Below are 22,581 nucleotides of genomic sequence, written 5' to 3'. Positions count from 1 at the left end.
AGTTTTGCTGTGTGTGGCTAAGCTCAATGTGGCTAAAATAGTTAGGAAGGTCAGATAACGCTCTTCTACTGAGATAACTGCTCAAAGCCTCTAGCAGTCAGAATACCCAAAGATCTCTAGCCCCGAACTGTTGATTCCTCAATCTAACAATGCTATGTTGCCCTCTTGCGGTATGTGTGGGAATCAACACACTCAGAAGAGTTTTCAACCTCATATTTAAAATGAGTGAAAATAAAGACATCAAGGGCTCAGATGAAGGCTTTAGTCAGCCATGGGAGTCCTCTTTATAACACGCAGAAAAGCATTCTGTCACTGCCCTTGTTTTAAAGCTTCAACATTTCTGACGTCAATGCATTTTCAGTAATGAGCAAAACAGTCACAACAATGCCCCCCATCTGTGTGACTCATTGATAGATCTGGGTTTAAAAATGACTCAAAAGCCAAAGAGGGATGAGAGAATCAATTTAAAGCTGAAAATATGGACCTCTGTGCAACTCCTTTGATATTTTAAATCCTATTTCATGGCTACTGAAAAACCAGCTCATAAAGTAAGAACAGGACTTACATCCACTTAATAACACCTAGACACAGGCCCACTGTCATTTATTAATATTATATTTATCATCCCGTGCATGAATCCCATGTTCTTTTCCCCATTCCTATCCTCTCTCTTTTCTTTTCATTTCTGTGAATATCTTTGTAGTGCATCATGTTTTAACTAAACTGCAAAATCTTCCAAGTATCTGCTCTTTTTTACTAAAGGTATGGATACAAGAACAATTCTTCACAGTGTAAAAAGGGGTGTTGCTTTATCTTCTGCCAGCTGTTCTAGGATAAAAGTACTTCTATTCTGTGTTAAGTGTGGTAGCTCAGATATTAATGAAAGAAGGATAAATTACTTCAGATTAGCTTACCATAAGCTAAGAGCGTGTATACAGGCACTTACGCTAGGGACAGACTTTCAAAAAGCCTAAGCCTGAATTGATTCAATCTTTGCAGCTTAGTCTAACATGGCTCAGCTAAATCAGTTTTGTAACTAGATGGACATCCCAGAAATGCAGGCAAATGCCTGCAGTAGCTCAGGCTAGAAGCTAGGGGGCAATAAACAGCCCTCCCTTCCCTTCCACAGAACTTTGGTGAGGGGAAGTATGGCCAGGCTCTGGCAGGATGCTCTGAATAGCCCAGCAGGGAACTGATAAGTGTTTATCACCCCATTAAGAAAACAATAGAAGCACATTACCAGCTACCTGTTGATGCAGCACAACATGTGGTCTGCTAGCTAATAAACAGATACCTCTCAGCAATGTCTCCTCCTCAAAGCCCACTCTGTTACTTTCCCTTATTTTCTGTTTTGTCCCCCTTCAGTTCATTCGCACCTTTTGGTAAGGGGTTTAGAAATCAAATTCATATCACCCATTCTTTAAGGTGTCAGAATTAAATGGGACCACATAAGAATAGTGGGGGCACAGAAGATGAGACTTGATTGGTGTTTGAGGGGGCTATACAGTTGCCTGAAAGCTGATAGTTCAGGAGGCCTCCTTTCCAGTCCTGTGCTTCTAAATTGCTTGCATCTCTGCCACACAGATAAGCAGGCCCTTCCATGCAGCTGACCTTGTGAGATGGACAGAAGCTCATGACAGACAAAGGGACTGGGGATCTGCATACGGTATGCTTCTATTTAAAAGCAGTGCCTGGGGAAGAAAAGGTCTTGCAAGGTGAGAGCACTGTGTATTTCTTTGACTGCTCCACCTTATTCTGTCCATGTTCCACCCATGTTACCCAGTGCAAGCAGCAAAGCAGTCTTACCAATGGTGGTTATTGCAGAGATGGAGAAGAAGAAAGAGCCCACGAAGTCCCATCTCCCCAGACTGGTGGTGTTGCCCTGAAGGGTGAGACCACTCTTGTAGGCTTGGATGATACCCTACAAAGAAACAGCAATGAAAATGGGAGAGATCATGAAGAGGCAGTATGAGCTGCACCTTTGTTGTGACTGGTATTTATGTGATGAGGATTTAAACTAGGGCCCCCTTTGCCCCTGCCACATTTCTCTTCCTAAACTGCCTCGGTGTGGCTATAAGCTCTGAGGGCTGCAAGGTTGGAGGCATGTCCACAGTGCCTCCATGGTGGTGCTTGGTGCTGCAGAGAAGCTCACCAATATCTGCCCATTCCCTCTCCGCATGCACCAAACCTAGAAATGCAAAGGGCAAGTTGCCTCCACTCCTTAGATCTCTGCCTTCAGAGGGCAGCAAGGAGTTGGCAAGAGGAGGTAGAAGGCAACCTCAGGATGTCTTTGCAGACTTAGTTCTGGGTTTGACATGTGTGGAGCAGGAGTGGGAGAGCAGGGCTGTGCTTCTGCACAACAATGCTTTCAGGTGTCCTGAGAAGCAGTATAGGGAGGTTATGCAGACTCTGAGCAAAACAGGTGGGAGGGGATTTTAAGGCCATGCCCATTCTCTGGATGGTTCACCAGTCACCCAGACTAGAAACATGGACTTTCAATGTGGGCTACAGCCTAACATCTGTGGGAGAGATGAAGACAGGAAGTTTTCAGACACAAATCTAACTAGGAAGTTTTCTTGCAGTTCAACATTCCTCGTCAAGCACATTCACTTTCCTAACCTTTAAGTAGGGGAAAGGCAGGGGATTCCAAATAATAGGAGGTATGGAACAATAAGGATGCAAGTACATGCACCTGATACACCTCAGATCTGTTTCTCCCCACATCTGGGAGGAATTCATATAACATAAGAAAGCATAGTATACTTGCAAGAAGGACGCTATATAGCAAGACCAGTCCTATGATACGGGGTGGCTTGTCACCACATCAGACACTGAACAAAGCTCCTGTTGTAAAAACTGTCTTGTTACCTTTGTTAAATTAGTCACATGAAGAGTATGATTCTGCTCGCACTGACACTAATGAGAATAAGGACTAACTATGCTCAAGTCAAAAGACTTATGCCAAGTACATCTTGATACGTTAACTGTATCAGTGAGTACATCTCGGCATGCCAAAGACAAAAATGCAGCTATGTTTTTGATAACATGATTCTTAGCACCTACCTAAAACGCTTTACAGGTATTACTTAATCCTCTTAGCATATCTGCGAAATGGATTTCCCTCAATCGCACCATTTAATTCAAAACACAAAATCCATCACCCTTGAGCCAGGCAGAGTAGATCTCTAGGGTTACCATCCCCTTTCCCTGCTCACAGTGCAAAGGCTGGTAATAATGCTCTTACTGTTCCCTTTCAGTTCAAATTTGGGCCCAAATTTACTTTTTATAAAAATAAAGCTCTTTTAAAATAAAAATCTGTACAGGTCCATTTATTTTTCCTTCCCAGAGCCCAAAAACCCCTTCCTCAGCTTTCTTTCTCCTTTCATAAAGGTGACAGTTTGGGCATGAACAAAGAACAACTGTTTTAAAAATACAGTATGCACTAACTATAACAGAAGGGAATATTAGAATTTTGTAGTAGCCACTACATTTTAGCAGCAAAAAAAATGAGTTTTAGTCTGCTGTAAAAGCACTTAATTGCTAACAGAATCAGAAATGCACCAAAAGCATTTCCTGAGCACACAAATAAAGTAAGTACAGCATTTTAAATAATGTGACTGGCCAGCCAAAGGGCCTGATTTATAAGGGTAAAAAATTTGCAGATATGTAATGCAAATACTGCAAACAGAAGTACTTTGGTTTTCAAGCCCAGTCTCCCAAGTCCAAAACTAATCACTCTTGTGCTGTGCTTGGACAAAAGGAAAAAAAAATGGGAGGGCAGTGTTGTTAGCTCAGGGTGGTTTGCTTTGCTTTGGCTTGTGGAGCTAGGCCACTGCGATGTGACATCTGTTCTTGAAAAGATTTCTGTTTCTCTATGTGTGAGCTTCTTTTTCATCCTCTGGAATGCTCTCAGTAAAATCTTCCACTGTTTGTTCCTTTCCTGCCCATTTCCAGGAAGGGTGGTTTTGTTTCTTCACTCCTAATACCAGTCTTTTCCAGGCCCCTCTGTGATAATCTCTTCTGGCCCCAGAGCTGTGAACTAGGAATGGGAATGTTTCGGATAGCAAACAGTTTGTTTGCCAACAAAAGCGGTTTCAGATGACCTGATGCTATTTGCAAAGTTGAAAAATGGTTTTAGACTAGATTTGTAAAGAGTGCTGCTGTTCCTACTCCCTTTTAATTCAGGGATAAGGTCAGTTGTCCTCTGGGAGACTCAGTTCCCCCCTTTCCTTGAAGGGACATGAACCATCACCTACCAGGATAGTATCCTACTGGCATATATCTGGCATCTGCTTTCAGTTTCTCCTTTTGACACCGTGCTGCTTTGAATCAAATACAAGACTATTCACTGAAGCAGAGAGAGATCATTTGAGACTGAGTCTGAAGCCTGCTTAATATCATCGTCTCATCTTGTTAATCCCCCACAGTCAGGGATGACTGTCTTCCATGCCTGTCTTATCTCTGTGTCTGAAGATGGCTGATGAGGCCTATCTAGGATCGACAGACTCTACTGCAGCTCGGAAAAGAGCATCAGCTGTCAGGAATGGGACCCATCCTGATGGGTCCTGCTCAATAAGGCAATCTCTGAAGCAAAGTGCCCTATTCCAGAATGAAACCAGGAGGTGGATATTCTTAGTTTGTAGCAATAGAATTTTTGGTGCCAGCTTGTTAATAGTTCGAGCTGATGTCACAGTTAAAGTTGAGCACGTGCAGTTACAATTTCCAGCAGAAACCTCTGGAACGTCTGCCCTGCGGCCCTCGTTAGACACCACAAGCACGCGCAGATGAGTCAGAACGCCTGGTGGGAAATGTGCAAGTCCCAAGGTGAAGGTGAGTGACTGGCTGGAGTGACAGGCGAATGTATCAAGTGAGACAACAAATTGATTGGAAGACCTGTGATTGACAGTGACTGACCCAGGATTGGTTGGTTAGGGAAAGTGGTGTGATTTGAGTGAATAAAACCAACAGTTTGGTGCTCCTGAGGGGTTCAAGTGTGGTGGTTTGAATGTTGTGTGTTTGTGGTGCTATGTGTTGTCTGGCATTTGAGAGAGAGCTGCATGTGCCCCGCGTGTGTGCAACACTAGATCGCTCCCTGCGGAGGGTGAACAGCAGTGTTGCCGAGTAGCCCAGTTTCTGGTGACCTTCCTGCCCCTCAAACCATTTGGATTTTTTTACCTTCTTGGACTGATTGGCATTTGGATTGCTACTGTTTTAACCTCGGCTACCTGTTATTCCAACCAGTTCTTCAAGTTGATTGCCGTTCGCTACTAGTTGATATTTAGTAAAATATTGCTGCTATTGTCGTGTGCATTTCCTGTTGTTTCCCACCCTTTTTCCCCTTTTATTTTCACACTCTGTTGTTCTTAATAAATTCCTTTGTAATTTTGTACCCTTAGCCTTGTGCCCTTGTGTTTTCTATACCAACGAAAGTCAGGCTGGGTTCCCAACTGGCAGTGTTCCGGATGCCAGGACCACTAATCAGCCTGATTTAACCCAACCCTCACTGTCCATCCAAACCAGAGCCAAATTTATCTTAGCTGGCTCAGGTCTTTGAAATTTGTCTTGCTACAAGCTGAGTTTTCTAGCTACTAACCCACAGTGCACTCAAAAGAGGAGGCTCTATTCCTTTCTATAATTGAAGCACTGACCCTTGCTGAAGCACTGGCTGTCCTGCTTCCTATCTGAGTGGTCACTCTCATTCTTGGGCTATGAAAATTCATTACATGAAAAATGAAGCTGTGTCAAGAGGAAAGGCTGAGAATGTCCAACAGAATGACAGTAAGTTTGGGTCTCCCAGAATCACAGTTTACATGGCAAATTGGGTAAGGAATGCATCGAAGGTTGACGTAAGTGCCTCCACCCTGTATATATTCTCCACTACATAAAGAGAGGAATCGTACATTGTTGTAAGTGTATAACTAAAATTAATAAAAAAGTCTGGGTTGACACTGTCTGTTGTCAGACTTACAAAGCCAGATTCCATTTTTTAAGATGGAGTTAACAAGAAAACACATAGGCAGACACATGTACACACACATGTTATTTGAGCTGGTCCTGATTGATCCAAGTCAAAACCCAGCACCAAAGAGGAGCAGCACAAACCCACACATAGCCCTTCCAGGCTGTACTGGTACCCCTTTGGTAGTAGGTGGCCATGGAGAGTGCAGTCGGACAGGCCTGACCATGTAACGACCTGCAACTAACTTGAGTGAACCAGGAAAGAGCACAATTTATCTCACATACCTCACAAGTACTAAATCAGGACAATAGGTTGTTCTGTAGGATCCCAAGGCAGAAGGCCTTCTCAGAGAAGAAATGTTCCATTTCTCAGAGAAGAATGTTCCTGGCAAACTGGTACTGAGATCACAAATTTATTCTACACATTTGGAGGAACGAAGAGATCCCAGGGACCTGAGGAGTGCCAACGTGGTAATTATCTTCAAGAAAGGAGATAAGTCTCTGTATGGAGGTACTGCCCTCTTTTCCACAAAAATGACTGCCATCCTTGCAGACAATGAGGAAAAACTCCTGACCATGTTGGATCTTCTCGGAGATGCCTACTGAACTTTGGGCTGCTCTCTCAACTTCAAGAAGACAAAAGTGATCTATCAGCCTGCCCTGCAGGGGCCATGAATGTGACCCCCCTCCCCAAATGACCACGGAGGGAAAGACCCTGCAGGTAGTCAAGCACTTTTCTTATCTCAGTAGCCACTTCTCCCACAGAATAAACATTGATGAGGAGATCCAGTATAGGACCCAGTGTCCAAGCACCTCCTTTGGGAAACTGCTTTGGTGTGTCTTTATTCACTGTTATCTACAGAAAGACACCAAGATCCAGGCCTACAACACAGTCATTATTCCCACCCTCTTCTACAGATGAGATGACAGTGATAGGTCATCCATGTTTCACAAGAGCCTAGTGAAATATCACCAGCAATGCCACCAAAAATCCTCCACATCAAATGGAAATATGACTGCACAAATGCCAGCACCCTTGCTGAAGCCAAGGTTACCAGAACTGAACTGGAGATCCTTAAGCACCAACTTTGCTGGAGCAGACATTGTGTGAGGATGCCTGACTCTTGACTCCCAAAAAAAGTGTTCTATTCACAGCTTAGTAATAGCCTGACATCTTGTGGTGGCCAGAGGACATGCTACAAGGACTCATTGAAGGCATACCTCAAGAAATTGGGTGCTGGTATCAAGAGCTGGGAGGAGCTGGCTGCTGACTGATTCCAGTGCTGCTGCAACCTCAACCAAGCAGAAGCCCATTTCAAGTTCAAACCTCTTGGACTCAAAGCAAAGGAGAGCAGGGAGAGGAAAAGGAGAAAAATCCTGGCCTATGGCATACCCTCACCTGTGGAAAAACTGCAGTTTCTGCAGATGGGTCTGTGGCTCTAGGATTGGACTCTTTAAGACACCTCAAGACTGAACAATGAGCTGTGATAGAGATCATCCTTGAATCAAGGGACTGCTAATGTCAACACTCCATTTACATTCTACTAAATGCTTGATTATAGTAACACAAGTAGTACAATTAAAACCATTTATCATAAGTCCTATCCAGGGTCCAAACTAACTGATAAACTCTGAAGACCATTGACTAAACAGTTCTTAAAACCATAAAGGTGAAGACAGGACCTAATAACCTAATCACCTCTGGGCATCTGAATGAAATTCCTTATCATAAAATTCTTTACTTGGCTGCAGAGTCTTCATGAGCAACCCCTTTCATTGACATGTACCCAATCAAAGTGTAGATAGAAGATGCCATTAATGATTGTATATCCATGATTGTGAACCCAGAAGTTGAGGAACTGAGGAACTGGTGAAATGTGGAACTGAGCAACCACCAAGAACTGAGAAATTCTAGATATGGCCTACATCCTCCTCCTGAGCAACAGTATGTTTTTGCATTGTCTGATCCAAATGCTAGTGAAGCATTTGTTTAGCTTTCCAGTAAAGTGATTCTCTTGAAAAGGTATGTTCTCTCTCTATGCTGAGACTCCTCCTACAAAGTATGTCCCTTTTGTCCTAATTTGGGGATAAAGATCTTCCTATCAGTGTGCATGTGCTGTGAAGATCTACAGAAATTGTCTCTGCTTACAGCTTTTAGGAAAGATGCAAGCATCTTGCACTTTTCTCACCACCCAACTTCAGTGTCAGTAAATTAATCCCAGTGGCCCACTGGTAGCTGCCTAACCACAACCCACCCCCCTTCCTCTTTATGTATGCACAGGCAATGTGTAGTGGGCCAAAACTGAGATGTCCCCCATCTGTTGCCCCACCACAGCTCAAGCAGAACATCTATTATTTCCTGCACATCTTTCAAAGTCACAGTCCTATGCAGCTGGACATGCTTAATGGTCATACCCAGCTGACTGACCAACGTCCCTACTGTAGGTTTTCCCTCACTGAACCAACTGTCCACTGACTGATTGCAATTTAGGGTTGCAATTTCTCAAAGCATGATCGCCGCACACTTTTCCACTGACAAAGCGGCTCTTGTTCTGCTGTTTGTGCTGGAGGAATGGGAAAAACTTGGCACGCCCTTCTACTTCTGGAAGTTCTGCAGCCATTGCCATTCATCCCAGGTCTACATCATGAGTTCATCCTACCCATCAGTGCTTTTTTAAAAAGCCCAGATGTGTAGCTTTGCCATGTGGAACCAGTCAATGAATACCAGCAGTGACTTGTGATTATCATACATCCTTCACTCCTCCTCTTTGATCACCTACTCTTCATCACAGCACCCTGACTACTGTGGTAGTGGCTGAACGTCCTCAAATGCTCCCTGTCTCTAGAACAGACACAAGAACTCTGTTGCTCTGGATGGGACCAGCATTTTGGATGGTGAAATAGCAGTAGGAGCAAACAGTGGCATCAGGTTTCATGTCTGTTTTGAAAAAAGGTTAAAAACTATGGGATGGAAGAGAGGGAATGGTGGGAACTTGAGTCGGAGCACCCATAAATGCCATAAACAGTGCTTGTAACCTGTACCACTTAAAAAATGTTTCACATGGCAGGGCATTGGTCTGAGCAGTGGTTCTCAACCTTTTTTGTACCAGGCACCCATTTGTAAATACTGATGGCTAGTCCAGAGCCAGTGCCCCTCACTCCCAACCCGCTACCTTCCCCCCACCCCCAGTGTGGGGGCAGGGAGCAGGTATGTAGGGCAGAGGGGATGTATGCCCCAAGCAGTCCCTTGCAGGCTGGAACTCTGCCTCCAAGGGAAAAGCCACAGTTTCCCAGTTTTTTCTCCTTTAAAGGAAAAACAATTTTTCAAGTTTGTTGATCCATTTTTTAAATTTGTTCGTGACCCTTTCATATATTATTGTGACCCACTTTTGGGTCGTGACCCACAAGTTGAGAAACACTGGTGGAGGGGACCCTGGGATGATCCCTACTCTTGGTATACCATGTCTTTCGGTTTCATAACCTCTCCAGCTCAGAATGTACATTGTTGGCAAAAGCAGACAAATGCTATAAGCTTAGCAATGTTGGCAGCCATCTACTGGCAAAAATTCTGCAAGCTTCACAGCACAGACATGGCCTCAGTAATTTTCAGCAATCGCTCCAGTGAAAATACATGAGCACCCTGTGTTCACTCTATTCTTGGAGTGTGTAATAGTACAGACATGTGCTAGGTGTCACTCTGTAAACAAAGAACAGCTCCAAGATCAATACAGATGCTTTTCCAAGGAAGATATACTGTTTACAAGTTGCGTATTTGGAGACATCCTTTTATTTTACTCATAACTCAAGCTCATTGAAGTCAAGTAGAATTACAATTAGCAGCTGCTAAGGTCTAACAATCTGTCCTCTGATGTTTAAGATGTTGAAGGCTGGCCCTTCTGCCAAACAGTTGGCTTTCTAAGGGCCAGATTCTCTTTTTTACACTGATTCGTTGCTTACACTGTGAGCAACCTCATTAATTTCACTGGGATAACTCAGAGTACATTACAGTTTCATACTTTACTGCTCAATACATGTAATGATAGTAGGAACTGGCCCTGTAAGAAGGAACAGAGACAAAATGACAAGGGTAGAAGCTTAATAAAAAGATTAATTTTCAATATATATGTTATTTCCTGGTTCCCTGCTTTCCCCTCATTTCCCGGGCATACATCCATATTGGGATTTGTCAGACTGTAAGGAATGGAGGTCCTAAACATTACATAATTTTTTTATCTTTAATGTCCAGCTTCCCGACCAGAGACTGACAAGAAGAAGGATAAGAAGTTGTGCTCAGGACTCTCAATACCACAAGTGCACTTCTGTTTGCCCCCCTTTCAAACCTTCTGGTCAAGGAAACTTGGAACCTGGCTGAGTGACAAATCTGTAAATGTTTCTGTTCTTCTGAGAAATGAAGAGCTAAATTTAAAACAAAAGGCAAAGCTCTTCCCCTTCTGGCTTTTGCTCAGATTCTGTATAGTATGGAGCACTAAGCAGTGGATAATTTTGTTGCAAAGGAGAGTCTGTATGACAGTCTTCGAGCCATGAGGTTCCCTGATAGTACGAGCCAAGCCCAGGACTGCTTAGTTCAGCTGCTTCCAGAAAACCTAACAAAGAAAACTACTGACACATCTGTACACTGTGCTTACTTCCACCTTTCCTTTTCCAGCTGTTCCTTTGGTGTAAGTTCAGCTGTCATTAAGAATTTAGGTAACACTGAGCTCAGAAAGCTAAAAAATACCACCAGAAAGACAGAAGCAAAGTGTGAAGAGCTCCAGAGAGATGACACTGGAGAGGGCTGTGAGCAACAAAGGCACACCCCATTTTAGTGATGCTGAAGTCTTTCATTCTGAGAGGAAATAGCAACTCAGGCAGGAAACGAAAAGCAGCAGCAGCAGCTTGAAATAGATTGTCTATGAAACAGATACTAGTTGATTTGCATCTCATTTCCCTAATTCTCTCCTAACTTTCCCCAAGGATAAGGGTGCTAAGAGAGGATGTGCCCACAGGAGTTTTGAACTCTGATAAAAAAGTGATCTATATTATAAAATTTGGAAACTACTGCCTGAGGTTTCCCTGAGGAGGTGATAACATCAAGTACAATGAGACTGTTCTCCTGAAGTCCTGCAGATTTTAGTTATACTCCCATCTCAGTCCAAATCCAACAGCCAATTCAACTCCAATTCCAAATGAGGAAACCTCAGTAACTATGTAAGTATCCATGGGTTGTATCTTTTCAACTAGGCCAGCACCCTACTTGCAAGTTCCAGGTCCATGGGCATGGGAGTTCAGATGCCCTCCCCCCTGCCATTATGCTTGACCTGAACCTACAAAAAGGCTGAGAAGCCTACATATTCACAGGCTAAAATATCATCCTTATGAACCATGATCTATCTCCACTCTTCAGGGTGTGAGAGTAGTGGGTATCCCTGATCAGCCGTTTGAAAGCAAGTGCTGGGTCTGCTTCTGCTGTCTAGGGCACTCAGCAGCCTTGAATATTGGGCTCACAGTTAGTCGCTTCCTTGCTATGCCTTGTTTTCAAAAGCATCCAGATGACATACTTATCCAGTGCACCCCACTGTACCAACATGTGTTATTTATTGGATACATAGGCAAATCAAAATCACGACTGGCACTAAAACTGATTATTCAAGTTAACAGGTTTGTTGCTTCCTTCAAAACCTAGGAGAAAAGGAGTGCTTACTTGGTAGTCAAATACAGTATTTCTATAGGGTTCAGCTCAAGATACAGCAAGTTTTCTGTTTATACATAGCCATTTTTCAAAATAAGCTGATATTTTTAACAAGTGTCTGATAATGCTATTTGTTACCAATGTACAAACCAGAGGGATAAGAAAAACAGAAAGCAAGACAAACAAACCAAAATCACCACCCTATAGCCAGTCATGCAAAAATACAGAACTTCTATAAATATGTGGATGAAAAGCTCGGAGATCTGACTTGGGATTTTTGCACTTCCCTTGCTTAAAGTAGAAACTTACTAGATCTCTTTTTCAAAACCTGGTATTTTAAAAATCAACTAATAGGGGAAAATGTTTCATCTGCTTTTCCCCCCAGGTACTTGAAGTTGAAGCCAGATCTATGAAAACAGATTGGAGACATCCATCAACCAAGCCCAGTCAAAGCCATTGCACTGTTGCAATGATGTGAATAATTCAACTGCTGAATTAGAATGTGATATCTTGAGACCCTGAAAGGTAATGTGTAGAGGTCAGGGGAAAATTTCAGTCAAAAGAGGAAGCACAAAGAGGAAGCAGAGTCTTAGTGTTTAAAAAGAACAGCAGAACCAGATCCAAGTTCTGCTCTCGTCTCTGCTGACAAACTCAGTCTGGGACTCCAAGGAAGTCACCTCACTTCTCTGTACGCCATTTCTCTACCTCACAGGGGGTCTTAATCACTAGTATTTGTAAACTGTATTGAGTGCCTTAGACAGAAGGTTCTATAAAAGTGTAGTAATAGTAGCTACAATAAGATATATTCAGTGATACTCTTTTGACATCTTGCCTGGATTTATCAAAGTATAACTTTATTTAGAAATTGCCTCTCTCTTACCTAGACAGCTCATCCCGTTTGCTTAAAGCATCACCTTGAGGCCAACCTCATCTTATTCTGTACTCTTCTAAAACCCACTTAAATGTTCCAACCCCGTTGTTTCAGATACTTTAAGAGTGGGCTACATTCAAACCACACTAATGAAAGGTGGATGTCTGTCTCCTTGTCTTTGTGTAATACTGCATAACACATCTCATTACCTCACACCACGCAAACCATGCCCCTTGGCGTCTTGGAAAGGAACTGGTTCCATTTTGTTCAGCCCAAATCCTGAAATTTGCAAAAGAGAATGGGTGAAGCACCTGCCACCAGCTCACTAACTGTGCTTCATGCCTCTAGATCCTGATACAATCACAGCTGCATGTTGTGCCCTGTTCCACATCACAATACACAGAATCTTCTTAAGTCAAACCCTTTGGCAGCCCATGAGGAGGTTCTGGTGTTATTCAAAGGTTACTCTTTGAAAGAATACCTAGAAAGTATAACTCAGGGGCTACCAAACTTCTTTTTGGGAAGTAAAGACCTCATTTATCTGCTTAGTCATCATCACACCTTAGTGCAGTGCTGACTTGCTCATACTGCTTGTGCTTCCCAACAAGGCACCGTTCTGATCTGCTGTCCAAACTCAGCCACCTTCACTAGTTGCTTCCCCACCTGATTTTCAGCCTTTCACAGCTCTTAGACAGCCCTTTCACAGAGGACAAACAACAATGTAGCCTTTGATACTACAGCCACGTCAACACTACAAATCTTGATTGGCACAGCTACAATGGTAAAGGGGTGGGTAGAGGTGTGATCCCTGCGCCTAGAAAAGCTATGGGGTAGAGATGCATTTATACTTGCAAAAATAGTGCTCATTTCATTCAGGGAACTAGTTTAAGAGCCACCAACAAACCCTTTTAAGGGTAGACAAGGCTGTGACCTCTGGAGTATGCTTTCTCCTGGACATTTTTAAGTAAAAAGCTCTCTTGGCTTTCCTTCCTTTACAGTGTAGCACTGGTATACCACAGGCCTTCTGATATGGAATCCTTCCCCCTCCTTCTCTTTGTCTTCTTCTCCTTCTGTATTTCTCTAACTTCTGCTTTGGTTATCATTTCTGGACATATGGAAGATCCACATTCCACAGCTCCCTCTGCTCAACTCCTCTCCCTCCTTATCATGAATGTGCTATTCAATTGTCAGTTCCTTGCCACAGCCCAACTTCCTTTCACTGACTGCTCCAAAGATTAGAGGCCTCGAGTCTGCACCCTAGATTCTGCTTCTCCTTACTTTTAACTTTAAATGTGTCCCCAAGTCAGAAACACTTAGCTTTCACCTGAAGATTGCAAAACATGTTCCAAAGACAAGTATGTAAAATTAACTCAATTTTTCATTCATCCTGAGCTTTTAAGAACCAAAAGGGTTGTCGGACTGACAGTCCTCAAACATGGAGATGTCATGGATGGGATGTGAGGGACAACTCATAAAACTGGAATGGGGAGGATGCCAATTGCTACTCCTAAACATTCCTGGTGCCAAGCAACTCTGCCTGTTCCAGCTCCAGTATGGGAAGCAGTAGTTCTTTAAAATAATGCTGCTGTGGGCAATGGAAGTATTTGGAAGGAAGATTACCCCTCTGCTGAGCCCATTAACTTGCATTTAACTATAGCATCCAGAAAAGAATTTAGAAAGCATGATGAAGGCACATGTGCATGTGTAATTGAACTAGGACACTGCTTTCTTCACATTCTGTACCTGTGGTTTTACCTCCTTCTTTAATCTTCTTGGCAGCACTTCATGTAAATGATGGATACTCAGAACAGCTATTTCTTTCTACAAATTACCTCTTCTCCAGTCAGGCTTGGGAAAAGCCTGGGCTCGGAGAAGAAGTGACTTGCCCCAGGTGACTAGAAAAAACACAAATAGATCTTCTGACTCTCATTTCTCGCTCCTATCCACTGGACCATACTTCTAACTTTATTTCTTCCATGTTTTCCCCCAACCACTTTTGAGGCACAATATTATAGACAGTCATGATGATGGCTCATGAAAAATTAAAACTCCTTTGCTTTTGTTACACTGTGCTTTTTAATAGCTGCACTATAGCCACAGTTCACAGTAATAATGCAACGTGGAATGTTGCTTCACCCTCTAAAAGTGAGTATATTTCAGATATCTGCTTGGGAAAGGCAGAACAGGAGAATGAGGACCAGGATGTCACAAATAGTGATGGTTTGCCTGGTCTCAGAAAATTCCATTTCTACCCCAGTTATTAATAAAAGGTATCTCCAAGCCACCAGACTTGTGATAAGGGACTAATTAAGAGATATAAATGCTATGTGCTGGAAGTCTTTGAATGATTAATAGAAACATTCACTTACATCTTACAGAATAAGAGAAGCAATAAGAAGGAAGTTTTGTTTTTGTCCTAGATTAGGAGGACAAGGGTCAGTAAGTTTCAAAAGAAAACAAAAAGATCTATAGTTCAAAGCACAATGATCTGTTGGCATTGACCTCAGTCCATGCTGGGATAGGACACTGTATTTGAATTCTGACTAAAGAAGGGAAGTTTGGAGATGAATTAGATGTTGGATAGATTCCAGCTGCTGTGCCAGCTTAGAACCAGTGAAAAAGCTGAGACATAGTGAATTAGCTTTCTTCTTTTTACTCTTAGTTGTATGTATTAAGGCCTAGTGCTTTTGCAACTAGAGTGCATGCCATTTCCATTGGCTAATTATTCTGTACTGGCAAAAATACTTTTATCCTGTTATAACATGAGGTAATAGCACAAGTGCCAGAGCATTTATGGTTCAGGGAGAGGTTGTAAATTCAAATCCATCTACTGTTTTTTCTGAATTGGACAGGGTGTTGGATTAGACAGCATCTTGAAATCCCTTCTATCCTTATTTTTCTAAGATTTTCTATGATTCTATAATTGTAGGTACACTAGGACTTTTACCACCATAGAAATGGAATAGAACAACCACAAGGCATACTGCTGCCAGATAAAACTTGTTCCTCATTCCCACCTGATCTTTTATGTACACCTCTTCATAGTCAGCCCCTGCTCTGTCACCCTCAGAATAGCCCGCTTCAGTGCAGGCCACTTAAAGGGATACATTTCCTGACACTGGGCACTGATCTCTGCCCTGCTTTTTTGTTCACTTTTAGGTGCAAATCAAGGTGTTGATGATGATCTTTAAATCCTTTAATCACCTGGTACCTACCTGTGAGACTGGCTGTCCTGGTAATCACCAGAGTTAAGATTATCCATGAGGCTCTGGTTGTTGACTCTGGAGTTAAGCTACCCTAGGCTGCCAGGAGGCTTTTAGCTGACAGCAATGCCTTCAGAATTAGCTCCTTTTCACAGATCACTAGCACTCCGCTCAAGTGAGATTCAAGGCATGATGCAAGATGTACTTATTTTATTTAGCTCTACTTTGATTTTCTCCTTCCCAATCATGCTACATATAATTAATATGCTTCAAGTAACACTGTGCTGCTCCAGTGACAAAGAATGGGCAGACCAATATACTAAATACAGGAAACAGCTGCAAGGAGGTATTAAGAAAGAGGTATCATGTGATACTTACAAGGAGGTATCACATGATATGACATGAGAGGGATTTTTTTAAAAGGGCAAACTGGGGAGAGGACAGAAAACACAGTGCAAAGAAGGAAGAGGGTTAGTGCTAAAACCCTTCTCTGAAATGGCATATTTCCAATTTTGCAGAGATTGTAAGCCAGAAAGAGTCAACATGTGACTATGCATCTGGTTTCAGGGATTCTGAGGAAGTGTAGCCAGTAGCTGCAGTGGAGCCCACAATCTTTGTCTGCACGACAGCCAAAGAAGCAAGAGAGTCTGAAGAATCAGTCAAAGAGGACTTTGTGTTCAGCCACGACAACAATCAGCCATCAAGGGACAGATTTTTCTTACATACCATGAGTGAAAGAAGGCTCCTTCAGGTGTTTTTGCATCTGAAAGGAAAACTAGCCACAGACACAAGCCACATAACTCAGAAGCAAGTTCCCATGGCAAGTGGGGTGTTTACATCTGGAGCCTTGATTTGGGTGCTTCTCCAAAGAAACCCTCTTTTGAGTTAAAGTAGCCTGCTGTACTCTGGTTTTCCTAACACAACTCAAGTTCTACCAGCAAAAATGTGGTTGTGTCTACACTCAGAGCCCCTGCCCTCACAGGGGAGCCATCAGAAAGTGTGCCGGTCCCTAACCCAATCCAGCTTCATTATATTAGTCCTTGCCTAGTGCTGAAAAGTGCAGAGTAGGCCGGGGGAAGAAAGGAGCCTGGTGGAGCTGAGAGAGGTGGCAGGTACTTTCAGTAGAATGAAGAAAAATCAATGGGACCCTAACAGCTAATGTCATGGAAAGTGAATACCAGCTTATATTAGCCTGAAGCTTAGCCACATAAGCTACCCCCGCTTGACGACAAAGCCCTTCACATCTCAACCATCTGTTTGAATCCATTGATTAAAAGGTGCTACAGTATTATCTAGTGCAATTCTGGATATATCCAGTGGTATCTTGTATCTCTTTATATCTCCATCTTGTCTCTCTCTTCAGTTACAGACTTGGTTTCCTGCTCTTCTCTTTGGGTGTAACCATACAGTCCAAACACTCTGAGATGGGATCTCTGGGCTTCATTCCTAAGCCTGCCAGCAACTCAAGCCAAATTTAGTTTTGGCATCTGTAAAAAAAGCCTCCCTCAAGAAGCCTATGACAGAACTTTTTGCAGTGACACATAAACTGCATTTTCAAAACAAAGTGTTATTTATCCATCCCTCAAAGACACAAACAATAAAAAAAACAGGCCTATATGCGTGGGTATTCCTTACACCTCTGAAAGTCCCTATTCAGCCAAGCTAATGCCATTTCTGGCAGGAAGAAATGGGCTTTTCTGCGTGCATGAGAGGCAAGGGTTTTCTGTGGTATCTTTTATTAGACCAGCTGTATAGCTAGCTCAGAGAGAAGCTGAACAAGCACTGGGGCAAAAAGTGCCCCAGCACTTTAGGTCACATCTGCATGCAGCTGGTTTGTTCTCTCTGTGCCTCCCAGTCAGCCCCAAGACTGGCAACTTTTCACTGATACGCTTAAGGCAGACAATTCCATTTACCCAAATCACCGCCCTTTTCTATGGTCTTTCAGGTTTAGGAGTTCCTTTCATTGTTCACTTAGCCTTGGGAAGAGTCAACCATTCTAATATGGATGGAGCCAATCAGGTAGGTTCTCCTTCATGGATGGTCCTGTCCTTATTACCTTCCTCTGCTCTGAAGGCATGGACTGCTGACTGCCTTACCTTTGCTATTGTCTCATCTCTTGTGAGTTTCTTACTGAGACACCTACCTTGCTCGTTAAATATAACTCAGATATTCCTCAGTTTGTTATACTATCTAATGGCTGTTTACTGCTCTCAGTCCTGTTCCTAGTAGGCAGATGTCCCCATCACAAACAGCACCTTTGCTTGCAGTCTGAGAAGTATGGCCTAGGAAACAGCACTATTTTCTCTCTGAGATAGGTTTCCCGTGAAATTTTAGAGGTGCCCAGGCAGGGATGTGCACATGGGCAGAGCCTAATCTGCTCATCCCAACTGTGCTAATTTTCACTACAAGAAAGCACACATATTTAAAGGAACTACACATTTTTACCCCTAATTACCTGACCTTTGCTAAAGAAATTGCAAGGAAGTGCCCTCCAGAGACTCAAGTCAGGGGAGAAGCTAGAGAAAGCAGTCCAAGCAGGGACCCACAGACTGGGATGTCATCACACTGCTTTTTAATCATTCTCTCCCCTGTCCTCTTTGACTGCTGCTTCACCCCTCCTGCCCGCTCCCTCCCTTTGCTGCTCCATCCAGCTATACCCCTCTTCCACTGACAAGATTCAAACACAAAGCAACCTACAGTTTGAATTATGGTGATGTCTGCAGCCAGCACACTGCAGCATTCACCTTGCTGTTCCCCTTCCTTGTGCTCTCTTGTCTATAGCAGGAACTGTCTACCACTGTTTATTCAGAACCTAAAACAGTCGGGTCCATTCTTGGCAGGTTACTAGGAACTACTGTAATAAATGTAATTTAATCACAATAATCATAAAAATCTTAAATTATGTTTGCACAGTGCTTAGCAAAATAGGACCCCATCCTCTGTTGGCTCCTAGGCTTTCCTGGAATAAACACAATCAATAATAAAGTTTAGAATTAGTTTTGATGGAAAAAAATAGTATATTACAAGACACTGAAGGACTTCAGGTTATAAATGATGTCAGAATAATTAAACAGTCCATTCATTGAGTTTGCATTATCATAAATAGTCTTTCACCTCTCTTCTAATTAAACTCCATATCTAGAACACAAATGCGATAACTAGGTAGGACCAGTGATGACTTTGCCAGGTAAACAGTAGGTGGGCAGCTGGCTGGGGACAAGGCCATTTTTTGAGCATATGCACTGTATCCAAGCAATGCCACAAAGGAAAACAGTAAGGGACCTAGAAAAGAAGTGGACTCACACGTGATTTATCTTGGACTTTAAATTCTCATCATAAAAACTGATATAAAAAGAATAGTGTAATTCAAGAGTAGGTCAAGGTTTCACCTAACAGGAAAGAGAGACACATGGCAGTTCTCATTTCTAGCAACAATAATTAAAGAGGGGGGAAAAAAGAAAGAAAACCCCACTTCCTTCTTCACCTACATCCTGTGCAACCCATAATTCTCCTCAGTGTGAAGTGCAGCAAGTGTGGTCACAGAACACTAAAATGGCTCCAAAACTAGCTTCAAAACCACACCAAGTAGGCAGAAAGCAGAACTAAGAAATGACCCAAGGTCTCAGACCTCTTATCATTCCACACAGTCTAACAGAAAGAGCTTTCTTCTGTGCTGTGACTATCTTATCATCACTCCTTTTGATATAACCTTTGTCACCTTCCTCCCCCCTAGTTCCTATTACTGGTAGCTACTTCTTTCATGGACTCATCTAAAACTTGCAGTGTAAGCTCCTTAGGGTAAGAGCCAAGACCTTGTGCTTATCCTGTAAAGCATTCCAGATGTGTTGCAGAAAGCAGCAACGTTAAGTGAGGGTGCACTGTGAAACGTGTAACTGGGTTCATCAGCTCTATTTCTTATATCTCTCCAGCTAATTAATTCAAATAACATTTCCCACTAAATGGTTTGAAAAGCACACAGTATGGATAATATTTATTGTACTACTGTAACACCTAAGGGACAGAGCAAATGTCAGGTCCTATTGTGCTTCTAACTCTCCCTCACCAGAAAGAGACAGCCCCTACCCTGAAGAATTTAACAGTCTATCGCATCCAGGACTGAGAGGGTGGGATTGTCACTCTGACAGCTCAGTCTTCAGTTTCTGTTGGGAGTCCTAATAAGATGATAATTTGTGATGATTGTTCTATATGCAGCTGGAACGGACTGGAAGACTGTACCTAAACTTCATATTGCTTTGAGATCAGGTATCCAAATCAAGATCCAAACCACTACCAAACGTTGGTTTGCAGAAAACTCAAGCCATCTGTATTTTTGTCTACATTAATGTGAAGCAGACAGAGGCTGAAAAAGGAACCATTGACTAGTGCCTGCCACTCTCCTGAACTACAAATGTTCACAGGGCCCATCATCTTAGTTTGCATTTTGTTCTCTAAACCAAAATTTGATGGAGAAGGAGACTGCACCAAAACTGCACTAATTTTGCCCATCTCTCTCATATGTGTGGTCTGCTGGAGGTTTCAGCGAGACTAAATTTGCCCTATGCACAGTTGTCAGGCAAATACCCTCAGTGCCACTTTTTTATGTCTATATTTTAACTTTTTTTTAAATAATAACTAGAAAACTGAAAAAAAAGCACTGAAAGAAACCAATTAAGCTTACTGGAAAGAAGGCTTTCTATTAATTATTATACTAAGTTATATTGCCAATACGATACTATGGGTGGTTATTCTGAATAGCTTCTTCAGTGAAGCAAAAATTACATGCAATTAACCCTTAGAAAACTGACCAATATAATGAAACTTTCTACCATGATATCTCTTCTAACTGAATGACTTGGCTTAAAGATTAGCAGCTTAAAGACTTGCGAAGGAAAAGAGGGGGAAAAGGTATTTAAGAATTATCATCACAGTTAAGACAATCTGACCAGAGACACTGGGAAAACAGGTATATTAAAAAAAATTAAATTAAAAAAAAATTCAGAGAAAATGCAGAGGCAAAACAGCTATGTTTTAATGTTCTGCTAAAAGTTATAAAGGTTGTGACTACACCTTCTTAATGATCAGTCTCAAAACTAGCACTGGACATACCAAAATCAACTTTGTTAATAAGCAGCATTTTCAGGATCCTGAAGCAAATAGGAAATACAAGCAATTCAATTTTAATTTAAATATGTTGCTCTAAGAAAAGGATGAAGGATAGGGCAAGACTTAAAGTAATGCTAAATGACTTTTAAATGTGAACAGATTCTTTCCAGGTACAAGATTATCCTCATTTATTATTTGCATCTCAGTAGTGCCTAGAGACTCAGTTATGGATCAGGACCTTACTGTGCTAGGCCAGTGATTCTCAACCAGGGTTCTGGATCACGCTGGGATGCTCCCAATCCTTTGATGGGAGACGGGAGATGGAGGTGTGAGGAGATAAGCAGATAAAAACCAAGCAGATAAGCCACGCTCAGCCTTATCCCTGCCTGGAAGGTCCGTCTCCCTTACTACCCAATGTCCGCGTAAGGAGGTAAGCACAGTAGTATAGAAACCAGTGTTTGAAATGAAGTGCCACCCAATTCACAAGTGATGGAGGGGTGCCTCAAGTCCAGAATGGTTGAAACCCACTGCACTAGGCCCTGTACAACATGAAAGAGAAAGGATGCCCCAGCTGAAACAGTTGACAGCCTAGGTAAAACTAGCATTGTTACCATGGGGACTTTGGGGCTACAGATCAGCTGACCGGCACTGACAGCTAACACCTAATCCCTGCAGGGATGTACAGGCCCTACTTAAACATAAAGCCCCAGTGCATAAGTGAAACCCAACCCACTGAAGCCTGCTGGAGGCTAGTGCAGAGGCCAGAGATCATTGTCACAGACCGTGGGAGGGCCGATGGAGGGTAAATTCCCCAGTGATGTGCAAAAGGTATGCGCAAGCCACAGGCTGGAGGCACCTGGGTTGGCCAGGACCATGCAACCCTCCTGGGTTGGATTCCTCACAGCTTCACTGCCCCCCTGCTCAGAGTCAACTGGGGGGTAGGAGCAAAAGCAAGAGCAGGACCAGCACCCCATGCCTCTTAGGGCCCCTCACGTGGGTGAGGGACACACAGAACTGCCAAGAGGGACTGCTGGAGAGGGGAGAAACAGGCACCTGGCCCTGCCTGTCTGCCTGCTCCACTGCACCCCCATAGGAGAGGGGCAGGGCGGCTCAGTGCCCACCCCCATGGGAGAGGGGTTAGGATTAGGGTTAGTGCCCTAGGATTAGTGCTCAGTGCCCAACCCCATGGGCTACAAGTTTTAGTAGGGTAGGCTGGAACAGCCGTTCTCCTCCAGGTTTGTATAGCGCCTGGCCCAGGGCTCAGTGCCAACCCCCATGGGGGGGAGGGGGAGTGCCTGCTCCCATGGGTGATGGATGGGTTCAGCACCCACTCCCATAGTAGAGGAGCATGGGGGGGGCTCAGTGCCCACTCCCATGGGAGAGGAGTGGGAGGGAAGTGTTCAGAGGGGCTGTGCCCACCCTCACACCAGAGGGGCGGGGGAGGGGGCGCTCAGTGCCCCTATGGCAGGGGGCAGGAGCGGGGGTGTTAGCTCCCCTCCCCCCGGGCGAGCCCGCGCGGCCGTACCTGGATGAGGTGCTCCAGCGCCGGCCCCTGCAGGCACGTGTAGTTGCCCAGCAGGTCCCACTTGCCCTGCAGCAGGCGGCGCGCCGCGTCGCGCTCGGCCGGGCCCTCGAGCGCCCAGAAGGCCGCGCTGCCCAGCAGCAGGTAGCCCAGGTAGGCGAGCAGCAGCAGCGCCGTGCGCGACCCGCTCATGGCCCCGGCCCAGCACATGGCCCCGGCTCCGCGCCCGGCCCGG

At 43.6% G+C, this 22,581-nt stretch overlaps 1 protein-coding gene across 1 annotated transcript in view; it reads right to left on the bottom strand.

Moving 5' to 3' along the window:
• The window catches only part of KCNK17 (potassium two pore domain channel subfamily K member 17), a 37,941-nt gene extending 15,403 nt beyond the window's left edge, over positions 1–22,538 (bottom strand). The window contains exons 1-2 of the mRNA XM_019549621.1: positions 22,350–22,538; positions 1,807–1,921 (exon numbers count right to left, since the gene is read on the bottom strand). Coding sequence (XP_019405166.1) covers positions 1,807–1,921; positions 22,350–22,538 — 304 coding nt within the window. The remainder of the gene's footprint in view (positions 1–1,806; positions 1,922–22,349) is intronic.
• Positions 22,539–22,581: the final 43 nt, after the last annotated feature.

The sequence above is a fragment of the Crocodylus porosus genome, unplaced genomic scaffold (assembly GCF_001723895.1).
Source record: "Crocodylus porosus isolate Cpor-Errol unplaced genomic scaffold, CroPor_comp1, whole genome shotgun sequence".
Lineage (NCBI taxonomy): Eukaryota > Metazoa > Chordata > Crocodylia > Crocodylidae > Crocodylus > Crocodylus porosus.
This window is presented reverse-complemented; position numbering and strand designations above follow the sequence as displayed.